Genomic DNA, 11,717 nt, shown 5'->3' with positions numbered 1-11,717 from the left:
TCAAGCAGGGAAGGGGCAGAGAGAGGGAGACACAGAATCTGAAGCAGGCTCTAGTCTCTGAGGTGTCAGCACAGAGCCCGATGCAGGGTTAGAACTCACAAACGGTGAGATCATGACCTGAGCCAAAGTCGGATGCTTAACTGACTGAGCTGCCCAGGTGCCCCTAAAAGAAAATTTTAAAGGAAGGAAAAGAAAAGAGAAGAGAAAAGGTACATGGCTACTTTTTAAAATAAAATAATTTAAAATTATATCTGCTTTATAATTTTAGTGGAAAATTCATATTCTTTCCACATAGATAACCTATGAAATTGAATAGAAGAACAATAAGAAGACGACTCCTGTTTTTTAGCCACTAGAACATTAATTCTGGGTATTTCTGCCTGGATCTTTATGTGGCCGAGGGGCCGGAGATCCCCCAGTCTCATCACTGATGTAGAGGAAAAAGCAGGTCTGAACCCCGCTTGCCCCCTACTGCGACACTTGGGGCAATTTCTCCCTCTCTGAACCACAGGCTCTTGGTTGGTAACGTGGGCAGGAAGATTCTAACCTGAGAGTGTGCCATCAGACTGCAGGGTGGGGAGAGGCCAGGCAGGAGCCTGGGAAGGGACTGCCCGCAGGGAGGGTGTGGCCAGGCCTCACACCCTCCCTCCTCCAGGCTGCCCCTGGTGACAGGGCAGGAACCTGCTGAGTTCTCTGCATGGGGCCCCCAGTGCCAGGAGGCTGGAGCTGGGAGCTAGAGGCCAGAGACATGAACAAAATCTTCCCCCAGGTAAGAGCTGATTGATGGATTGATTTTTTTTTTTTTCAAATTTTATTTCAGAAAGAAAGAGAGTGTGTGAGCAGGGGAGAGAGGCAGAGGGAGAGGGAGAGAGAAATCTCAAGCAGGCTCCATGCTCAGTGCAGAGCCCAACGTGGGGCTTGATCCCACAACCCTGGAATCATGATGCGAGCAGAAATCAAGAGTCGGTTGTTCAACCAACTGAATCACCCAGGTGCCCCAAGAACAGCTTTAAAATGGCTCCTGACCTGGGGGAGTCAACCCCGGGGCAAGGAGTGGGCAGTAAAGTGGTGAGGTGCTGAGGTGGCACAGGTCCCCCTTGCTCTGGAGGCTCCCTCCCAGATTGTAGGGGGCCCAACAGGTGAACCAGCTGCACAGTTTGGGTGGTGGGTGCTGGAAGGGGGACAGAGGAACCAGGTGGACAGGAGGCCAGGGGAGGCAGCCATCACCATTACAGGAGGGGGCATCAAGGAAAGCCCCTCCAAGGAGGAGCCTAAGCCAGTTTGAAGGAGGAATGTTTGCCAAGTGGAGAGAAAGGCGTTGCAGGCAGAGGGCACAGTCTAGGCGCAGGTGTGGAATCGAGAAGCAGGTCTGAGGCACTTAGCGAGCTGGCTTTGGGGGCCTGTGGTTCCATGGAAGACTCTCCGTGACCCTTCTGAAAACCCGTTCTGTCTCTTGGGCAGGGAGATGGCAATGGCAATGCTGCTGCTGGAACCAAAGCCCTCCCTGGAGGGGAAGGTAAAGGACAGAGGGCTCCCAGGTGGGGCTCCCTTGAGACTGGGCCACGGCTACAGACGCATGAAGAGGGCTCCCCACGGCTCCCACTGTCCCTCGGACCTCTGCCCCCATGCTAATGTCACCCGCTCCCAGCTTCCTGGCCAGCCCTGCTGACGGTCACCTGCTTATGAGGCTTGTTCTTTCTCTCCATGCGTTCGTTGAGCGCCTACTGTGCGCTGCCTATCACAGACCCCGCGCCACATACAGCGCCCCCTGTAACCTATAGAGGGAAGAGCTCTGGAGCCAAAGCCCTGACTGAGTGCATGACCTGAGCTCTGCTCTTTACCTCTGAGGGATAAAGCGGGCAGAATCACATACTTAGCACTTCCATTGTGACACTGACGCACGGTGTACCCAGCACAGTTTGCTTTCCCTTTACGCAGTGAAGGAAGGAAGGAACACACATCTATTGAGCCCTGTCTTGGCCCATTTCTGTCACTGAGGAAACAGAACCAGAGAGGAGGATGATAATAATAATGGCTATAAAGAATCAACCCCCCTAGTATGTGCCTGGCACCGTATGGCCTCTTTTTAATCCCCAGGCCGCTCCGGGAAGGGGTCCTGTTTGGGGCAGTAACAAGATGGGGCAGCTGAGGAGAAGGGAGTTTGGGGAACTTGGCCAAACTGGGATCCCACACAGCTTGGAGGTGGGAGAGGTGGAGTTCAAATTCGAACTGGGGTTCCTCTGGCGGCAAAGCCCCTGCGTCCCTGTGGCTCCACACCGGGGCTTGTGTATTTCCCAGTGCGGCTCCCGGTGGGCGTGGCTGTGGAACAGACAGTCTGGGTTCCCGTCTGTCCGGAAAGGATTGGCGCCCGAGGGCTTTTTAGCTTTGCGGTGCGGCATCTTCACCGGGGCTCAGGCCCTGGTGCCGCCAATGGGTCTCAAGCGTCTCCCGCGACACCCCGCCCGCAGCCCGTGCTGCACAAATATTTGAGGAGCAGCTGCTTGGCTGACCAGGCTCCCCGCTGTCTCCCTGGCTACCAGAGTTTACTCTGTGTCTGCCACCGACCAGGGCTGCGGGGGTTGGGGATTTTCAGTTCATGCTGCATCGCCTGTTCTAGATCCTCTCCCAGGGCACACCAGGGGCTCCAGCCACACCAGGCCACTTGCCCTTCCCCGCGCGCCCTCCGTCAAGCCTTTACTCTTACACTCTCCATCTGGGATGCCTTGTCCTTGCACCCTCCCCTCACCTGCCTGTGGAAATCGCACCTGTGCTTTCCACACCCCTCCGTCCAGCAGCCATGCCACCTTGCTCATGCCTGCTCGACACTTAGTGCCTGGCACTGGAGCTGCCCGTGTCCAGGTACCCGTCTGACGGGCGGGCAAGCACAGAGTAGGCAGCTCCGGAAATGTGAGTGGACTGGAGGGAAGTGACATGAACTCACCCGAACTGGGGGCCCTCCCGTATCTCTGGGATCTCTAGGTCAGAGTAGTCACAAAGCACCTACTGTGTGTCTTGCCTCTCAACGGGACGCTGGAGACCTCGAGGTGCCTAAGACCTCTCTCGCTCCTTTTTCTGCGATAACTGTGGCCCAGAGAACAGAGCAGTGGGCACCCACACTCTTCCTTTCCCCATCCATGCCTTGTCCTCTAAGTACAACAACAAGCTTTCAGGGCATAAGGAACAGAGCCATGACTACTGTTTTTCTGTCCTTTACAGAGCAGGCACCTCATAGGTCCTTAATAAAGCTTTCTTTCATTATTTTCATGAGGAAGCAAAATTTAAAGGAGCCAGGGAGGTTAAAGGAGCAGGATGTCTCCTCTCACAGTTATTTCCACAGTGCCTAGGATACAGCTTGGCACATAGTCGGTGCTCAGCAAACAATAATAGCTAAAGCCTTTAGAGCACTTACTATGTGCCAAGCTCTGCTCTTATCCGTTAACTAGCTTAGCTTAGCTCTCTCAACAACCCTAAGGTAGGTATTATGACCCCCATTTTCCACATGAGGAAAGAGGCCTAGAAAAATAAAGTGGTTTCTCAGTATGGTCCAGTTGGGATTCTAACCTGCATCCTGGCTGGCTCCAGAATGGACAATCAGCTGGCATGCTGCAAAGGGCATGACTCATGTCCCAGCTCTGCACAAGGTGACCTGGACATTTTCTTCTCTGAGCCTCAGTTTCCTCATCTATAAAATAAAGGTTCTTTTTGAAAAATTAATGACTATGAAGGCCCACTTTAGTTTTTCCCCAGGCAGGGGCTCACCAAGCAGGTGGACATCTCTCTTGGCCCCCCGAGGAGAAGTCCTCGAGGGAGGACATCTGGGTGAGGGCAGTGGAGCAGTGACTGGGATGTTTTTTCTGACATGTTTATCACTGGCCAGCTACTGGCCGGGGCGAGGGATGGGTGCTTGGTGGAGGTGGGCCCACAGGCAGGACCAGGAGCATCGTGGAAGGCTCAGGCACCCCCTCCTCCAGGGAGCCCTTCCTGCCCCTGCACCCCTAGGAGGGGAGGCACACCTATAGGGGCCAGGGATTAGGATCCCTAGCTGCTTGGTCACTGGTTTCCCACCCCGTACATCATAGGCTTTGGCTCCCTCTGTTGCTCACGCCGAGGCGCCTGCCTCTCAGCCTTCTTGCTCCTGCTTCTGGTGACTCTCGCAGCCCTGATCGCGCTGGTCACCATCCTTGGACTCCCCCCGCGCACACCAGGTCAGTGTGGTCAAGAGAGGGTGGGCTGGACTTACCAGGAGGGGATCGGGGACAGGGAGATAAAGAATCCTAACGCCACTGGCTGCTCCACGAACAGGCTTTGGGACAATTCCCAGGGTGTGTGCACAGACTCAGCCCACATGCACGTCTGAGCTGCCATTTGCACATCTGTGATAGGAGTTATTGAGAGGACCAGCTCTGACATCACCTTCCTCAGGAATCCTCCCTGGCCCATAGGCTAGGCCATGTGTCTCGGTCCCCACAGCCCCACATACTTCCTCTTCCCCTGGCCTGGCTATCCTGGGAGGTGCCGTCTACCTGTGTATCTGCCTCCACCATAAAGGACAGGGACGTGTCTGGGACATCCCTGCAGCCCTGACTTCAGTGCTGAACCCCAACACAGTCTCTGCCTCGTGGAGCTCGCAGTTTGGAGATTAAAGGACATTCATCAAATAAGCACCTGAAAGCAGGATTAATGGGGGCTCTGCGAGTCTGGAACAGGGGCACTGACCCAGTCTAGGAGTCACGTGGGCGCCCTGAGAGGTGAAAGGGAGCCGAGCCATGAAGAAAAAGGGGGAACTGGTTACTGGAGGGGGTGGCAGGAAAAATGTCCTGGGCACAGGCAACCCCATGTGTAGAGTCCCTGGGATGAGAGGAAACATGAGGAGGAGAGACTGCAGGAGGCCAGGGGACACCCAGGGCAAGAGCAGGGGGCGAGGCTGGTGCCCAGGGCCTCAGGGCTGTCCTGGGGAGGGGTCACCGTCCAGAGAGCCATGGGAAGGGGCTTAAGCTGGGGGTGGGGTGTCATTTCTCAGAGAGGTCTCTGGAGCCAGGTGGGGGGGTATAAGGGGACAATGTGGGGGTAGGGGGTAAAATCCACAGTACTCTATGTGCCTGTGCAAGAACACGGGCACTGCCGGTAGACATGAACACATGTGGAGCTGCACTCATGTGCCCGTGAATGACACGTATGTCTGTATGTGTGTGTCAGTGTGTGTGCGGGTGTCTGTGTGTGTGTTCGTGTGCATGTGTGTGCACGTGTCTGAGTATGTGCATGTGTGTCGCTGTGTGTATGTATGTGTGACAATGTGAGTATCTCTGAGAGTCAGTCCCCCTCCTAGAAGCCAAGCTAGCTCCAGGAGGTGAGACGTGGTTCATGGGTGCCCAAACACATGTGCACAGCCCTGATCCCATCTCCAACCTGCACACACGTATATATACACAGGCCCAGCCCATGGGGCCAGGGCAACCCCCCACTTGTCTGCCAGTCTCTCTCCTTTAGTTCTTTGGAGCAGCCACGGGGTGGGTGTTCCCCCCAGTGGGATGGAAGAGAAGACTCTCAGCTGGACACTGGGGGGCCAGCCTCAGCCTCAGGGAAGAGCCAGCCCCAGCAGGCCTGGGCTATCAGCGGTGGGACTGGGCCTTGCATCTGTCTGAGCCTCACTTTTCTCATCTGTAAAGTGGGGCTAATGATGACACCTCACAGGGCTTTTGGGGGAAACAGTAGAGTACAAATGTGAAAGGGCTCTGCAGCCCATGAAGTTGTGCCCACAGGTAAGGGACTGTGGCCTAACGGTCCCCAGCAGGCCCCACTAGATTGCTCCTGCCAACCTGACCTGGCACCAGGACCTCCACGATTAAAACCACTTCATGGACTGGAACGCTGTCCTCAGGGGCCTCCATGGGACTGGCCCTAAGCTCTCAGTAAAGGAGGGAACCATGACTCACTCTGCCTGTTCTCTGTGGTAGGGTCATTCACACACAAGCTTTCATGTAATCTCTCCAGCAGTCCTATGGGGTTTGTGCTCTGATCTCCATCGTACAGGCAAGGAATCTGAGACTCAGAGAGGTCAAGTAGTCTGCCGAAGGTCACACAGCTGGCAAATGGTAGAGTGGGGGCTTGGACCTCATCTCCGTCACCATCCTGCCAGGGTCACACCTGGTCCTGTGGGCAGGCTCAGTGTAAGCCTCAGCTTCAGGTACTCGTGATGTCCTTGTAAGCACCGCTCTTGAGCCTCCGGGGTCTCTCCCTGTGAACTCAGGGGTCCAGACCTGTGTGACACTGATGAACAGGACAGGCTTCCTGTGCCACGACCGGAGGAGCTGCGTCCCAGCCAGCAGGGTCTGTGACGGCGTCCGCACCTGTGCCCAGGGCGAGGATGAGGACGAGGCCATGTGCCGTGAGTACCTGCTCAGTCCTGCCCTGCCCCGAGTGGGCCCCTCCAGGGCCCATTTGCGGTTGCCCCCCCACTCTGTTCTCCCTGCAGCCATACTGAAGCTCTACAGTCCCCAGTCTACCAGGCACCTTCATGTCCCCCAGCCTTTGCTTGTATGGTACCCTCAGCGAGGAGCACTGTCCTCACCCTGTCCCAGGCACATGCACACATACGTGCCCATGCTAGGAAGGTCTTCGCTCTGTGCATCTCCACTCCCTGAGAACCTGTATCCATCTTTCAAGGGAAAGGTCAAGTGTTAACTCCACCAGGAAACCTTCCCTGACTCTCAAAGTAGGTTAATTCCCTCCCCTGGGCTCCCATAGCCCCCGTGCTTCCCCCTCTCCCAGCCCTACTCACATTGGCACATTGGCCACCCCCACCAGACTGTGAACCCCTCTAGGGCAGGCCTGGTCTACTTGGTCTGGGGGCTCCAGTTCCTGGCAGAGGACTAGATCTGGGATGATTTCCTGAATCAATGATGGAATGAGTGAATGAGTGGGAAAACCTGGTCCCAGAACTTAGAGACCTGACAGTACTCAGGAGAGAAAAACCATGGCTGTGTAGACGAGGCACTTTCCATGTAGGAGGGAGAGAGTCTACTGTGTTGGAGTGGGTGGGTGGGTGGGGGGGAACGGATGGGGAAAGGGTCACTTTATCGTGGACACGCTAGACTAGAGGAGATGTTAAAGGTCATCTGGTCCATGTCCCAGCTCGTGCTCAAATGCCCTCATAACAAACCCAATAAAGACCACCGAGCCTCTGCTTGCATACGTCTAGGATGGGGGGCTCACTACAGCGTGAGGCACTGCTCCCCTCCTTCATCACATAGTTTCCATGGGAATGTCTCCCTTGTGCCAAGTTTAGAGCTGTCTCCCTGCAGCATCCTTGATTGGTTCCAACTCTGTTCTCTCATCTGAACCACATTTTAATCTATCTTCCATGATGGTGGCACTGCATGGATTTGCAGATTGCTCTCTCGCCTACCGTGAGAGTCTCCTTCCTCGGGCCACACTCTGAACTCCTACAGTCATCCCCTCATGCTTGGTTTTCTCCATTCCACCAGCACACCATAGGACACACACCAGCTACCCTTGCCCCTCTCCCTGGTCGGGCTCCAGAAGCATCCATGACGTTTCTGGCTGGCCCTGGCTTGTCCAAGGAACAAAGGCTTTTCCACTCCCAAAGGCCTCTCGTGATGTGGCCTGAGTTTATGTGAATTTTTGGTAGCCCTTTCACCCCTCTAACACAGAACCCACTTGCAAGAACGGTGCTCTGACGCCCTCTCACAAAGTATGTGAACATGCATCCTCTGAGTTCTGGCGCCCGAATGCAAGATTTCATGTTTACTCTTGTTATGTTCCTGTTGGAGGCTTCCTGGAGGTGAAGGAACTTGAACCTGGACTTAGAAGTGGGATGGTTTTGGAGAGGTGTCAAGAAGGACATTTCTGGAGGAAGGAATAGTGCAAGCCCTGGTGTGGGGTGGGCATGCACCAGAGCCAAGCCGGGAATGAGGAAGGGAGATGCCATTCTCTGGGCATCTTGTTGGGCAGACAGGGAAAGAGCACTCCTCTGCCCTTGACGTGACCTCCGCCCCAGGAAACCTCCTTGTGAGCCCGTTTCGCAACTGCCAGGGTGGCCAGGACAATCCACCTCTTGATAGACGTCTGGAGGCCGGATGTGGACTTCCCCCTGCTTCACCTGTCCCCCTGTAGGGGATGTGCCCCAGAGCCTCCCCAGCTTCCTCGTGGCCCGCTGTGGAGACCCGACTTCCTGGATCTACTCGGACCAAAAGTGTGATGGCATTAACAACTGCGGGGACTGCTCAGATGAACTGAGCCCAGGTAAGGGTCTGGGCACAGGCCGGGCTGGGGCAGGTGACCAGGCAGTGGCCAAAGGGCAGAAGTTGACCAGAGAATCTCAGAGGTTCCCCCTGCCTCCCCTTCTCACATACCATGAAGTTCTCTACCCCTGCTTGAATGCCTCCAGTGGTGGAGTGCTCACTACCACTCCAGGTGGCTCCTGCTGGAGTAGGTTATTCTTCTGTGGTGGGGAGCTCACCCTCAAGGGCACAGATGAGGAAACTGGGGCCCAGAGGGTGGTCACGCAAAGAGTACATACATGGCTGAACTGGGATGTGAACCCGAGTTTCCTCCATCCCCTCTGTACCTCCCAAAAGCCCTGTGAGGAAGCAGCATAGGAATCACTGGCCCCAAATTCGTATGTGGGTAAACTGAGGCCAGAGAAGGGACTTAACAGAATAAGTGATAGGAAAGAAGCATGGGTATAAACCCAGGTCTCCTGACTCCAAGTCTGAAGCTCTTTCACTGCCCAGACTTTCCTTTCAATCTCTTCCCCATTGTTCAATCAACAAACGTGTTCCGAGCACTGTGAGGGGCTGGCCCTGGTGCCAGGTTCTGCTGGGGGATAGTCAGGAGTCAAACATGTGTCCTACCCTCAGGACTAACATCACGTTGATGCCAAAAGGAAGTGCTGGGTTCCAAAAACCCTAGAGAGGGTTTGCGGGGCAGGGGGTGGGGGGGGGGTGGGTAAGAATCAAGGGAGACTTCTCAGAAGAGGCACTGTTCAAGCAGGTTTTAACAGGCAGATGCTGAGTGTGCAAGAAGCACACTGGAGGCCCAGGGTACAGGGTGAAGGCAGGAAGTCTGTGAGCCATCCTCCAAGAGTCGCCATAAGTTGGCTGGCGTGGCTGAGTCAGAGCGAGGGAGGGAAGACGGGCTGCGGGAGACAATGCGCTCCCCTTAATATCCCACACTGACCATGGGCCTGGCACTTTGCTTATCTTCCTTAATAACATCCTTGAGCAGATGAGGAAACTGAGGCTCAGACAGGGTAAGGCTGTGTGTGGTCACATAGCCTATGATCTGGGGAGTCTAAATTCTCTCTCCCACTGGGAGATAAGGCATACAGGCGACCCATGTCTGATGGGGTGGCTTTATGGGGAGCTATGGCAGATTTCAGAGCCAGGGGTGGGCGGGTGCCTAGGGCACTCCAGGACACAGCAGCAGCGTTTCTGCTGGCTCTTGTGCCCACAGTGACTGCATGCCCACCCTGTGGCCCTGGCTGGTGGCGCTGCCCCTCCACTGTCTTCAAGTACTGTGACTGCATCCCAAGGGTCCTGTGCCGTGACCACACACAGCACTGCTCCGACTGGTCTGATGAATACTCCTGTCCTGGACCCTGAGGGGGCCACCCGGGCCAGGCTGGGAGGCTGGCTGGAACGGGACTCATAACCCTTCACATGAGCATCACATCCAAGAACGCGAAGGCAGGAAGGAGGCTACAAGATCATCTAGTGGGATCCATGCACCACTGCCTGTGAACAAGAATCCCCTCTCCTGGGGGCGCCTGGGTGGCTCAGTCGATTAAATCTCAAACTCCTGATTTTGGCTCAGGTCATGATCTCAAGGTCGTGAGTTCGAGCCCTGCACCAGGCTCTGAGCCGAGCATGGAGCCTACTTAAGAATCTCTCTCTCCCTCTCACTCTGCCCCTCCCCTGCTTGCTCTCTCTCTTAAAAAACTGCCTCTCCTGCCTTCAAGTTGGTCAGCCTCTCCTTGAATGCCTACAGTGATAAGGGCTCACTACCGTAATGGGCAGCTTCTAAGATGAATGGAATCTGCCTCCGTGATTTTGGGCCTGTTTCTGGGTGACACAGAAGAAATATGTTCCTCTGCCCTAAGATAGGCTTGCAGATCCTGACCTTGTCACCCCTTAGAAAAAAGTTAAGTCTGGGATTTAAAAAATCAAGCTAAGGAATTTAGCTCTTAGGGATGGAACATACATGTGAAGTGTGTGCCACTTTCTGCCCCTCTGGTACCTAAGACAAACGGCCGGGCTCACATGCAGCCTTAGCATTTTTCTCAACACGGTAATCCCAGTGAGTGCTACTGATTGACCACAGAAGATTGCATATGAGGCAGGGTACAGGCCATTCAGCCGTTGGGAAGCTGTCACCGGAGGCTCTGAGCCGGAGAATAGAGGGTCAGGAGAAAGCGAAGCTTGAGGAGCTGCTCACTGCCCATTCTCCACCCTACCTCTCCCCACCCTCTACCCTGTGACCAGCTGCCCAGCCAAACAGCCCGGGTTTCCTGAAGTGGGTGTTGTATTTTGGTGCTGGTGTTTGAGTGAATGAACTGTTTCTTTGAATACTTTCTGGTTTCACAATAGCCAGACAGAAGAGGACGGTATCCCCATTGAACAGATGAGAAAACTGAGGCCCAGAGGAAGAAATGGCTTGCTCAGGTCATACAGCAAAGACAGTGCTGGAACTGGAACTCAAGCATGGTCTCTGGTCTCTAGGCTCTGAAGCCTTTCCTGCTACCAATGTGATTTATACCTTGGCCAGGAACAGAATCTCTGTGGGGTATTTAAACAAGGTAGCTTGAAGGGCAGAATGTGGCCTGCCCTTATTCCAAAAGAGAGACTTAGAATCTGGCCAACGAGAGGGTTCCTGTTGAAGGAGACAGACATATCTCCATTGGAAATTAATTGGTTTTATATAGCAGTCTTTTGTGAGTTTTGAGTTGAAAATGAGCATCTGAGAGATTGCTGAGCTCCAGTTCATCCTTTGACTCACTGCACAGCCTCCGTGCACCTGCTGTGGGCCAAGCCAGGGCCAGGCACCCAAGAGTGAAGACAGCTGGATCCCAGCACACGAGGAACAGAGTCTCATGGGGGAGGCACCTCACACGTAGAGGGATGGATGGGCCACAGGAAATGCTGGGATCAGGGCACCAAGGAGAGGCCTTTGGGGAGTGAGGATACAATCATGTCCCCGACACTGACGACCTGAGGACCAGCTCCTGGAACAAGGTGCCTCAGGGATGCTGGCTGAAGGATGGTCAGCCCAGGGCTCTGGCACCCTTGGCTGAGCTTCATTCCAACTAACGGCACAAGTGAGGCACTTCTGACACCTGGTCCAGAGCAAGGACACTTGGGCTGGCTCTGGAGGGTAGGAGAATTAATTTCCAGGGGTAGAGGTGGAGGAGAGGGCATTCCCCTCCAAGGGGCCAGTGTGAATGAAAGTATGGGTGTGTGACAGGGCACAGCTCGGCCAAGGAATGCCCAGCAGGCCAGAGAGGCCAAAGCATGGGCTGGGGGTAGGAGACAGTAGGAGACAAGGTGAGGAGGCAAAGAGGGATGTGATCCCTCAGGGCACAGCTTGTCACGCTTCATCCTAAGGGCAGTGGGCATCATCGGGGCCAAGGAGCAAGGAAGTTTTCTGGACCTCCGATGAACTTTAATTGCAATAATCCAAGAAAGAGATGCCAGCACTTG

At 54.9% G+C, this 11,717-nt stretch overlaps 1 protein-coding gene across 2 annotated transcripts; it reads left to right on the top strand.

Annotated features, from left to right (window-relative positions):
- Positions 1-11,717, top strand: LDLRAD1 (low density lipoprotein receptor class A domain containing 1). 2 transcript variants are annotated; one of them, XM_053214076.1, is made up of 6 exons: positions 1-769; positions 1,462-1,516; positions 4,080-4,205; positions 6,248-6,385; positions 8,134-8,262; positions 9,475-11,717. In XM_053214076.1, exons 1-6 carry the CDS (start codon positions 698-700, stop codon positions 9,621-9,623), a joined length of 669 nt encoding a protein of 222 aa, XP_053070051.1. In that variant the 5' UTR covers positions 1-697; the 3' UTR covers positions 9,624-11,717. The 2 variants fall into 2 exon arrangements, with proteins under 2 accessions (XP_053070051.1, XP_053070050.1); XM_053214075.1 differs by lacking the exon at positions 9,475-11,717 and having other exon boundaries at positions 8,134-8,958.

This window comes from Acinonyx jubatus, chromosome C1 (genome assembly GCF_027475565.1).
Source record: "Acinonyx jubatus isolate Ajub_Pintada_27869175 chromosome C1, VMU_Ajub_asm_v1.0, whole genome shotgun sequence".
NCBI lineage: Eukaryota > Metazoa > Chordata > Mammalia > Carnivora > Felidae > Acinonyx > Acinonyx jubatus.
Note: the sequence above shows the minus strand (reverse complement) of the source record. Positions and strands in the feature narration are given on the sequence as shown.

Excerpts from the sequence above, each read along its gene's own strand:
- LDLRAD1 (XM_053214075.1), top strand. The coding sequence starts at position 698 with ATGGGGCCCCCAGTGCCAGGAGGCTGGAGCTGGGAGCTAGAGGCCAGA. Across the intron at positions 4,206-6,247 it reads ACTCCCCCCGCGCACACCAG|GGGTCCAGACCTGTGTGACA; the intron begins GTCAGTGTGGTC and ends CTGTGAACTCAG. Across the intron at positions 6,386-8,133 it reads TGAGGACGAGGCCATGTGCC|GGGATGTGCCCCAGAGCCTC; the intron begins GTGAGTACCTGC and ends GTCCCCCTGTAG.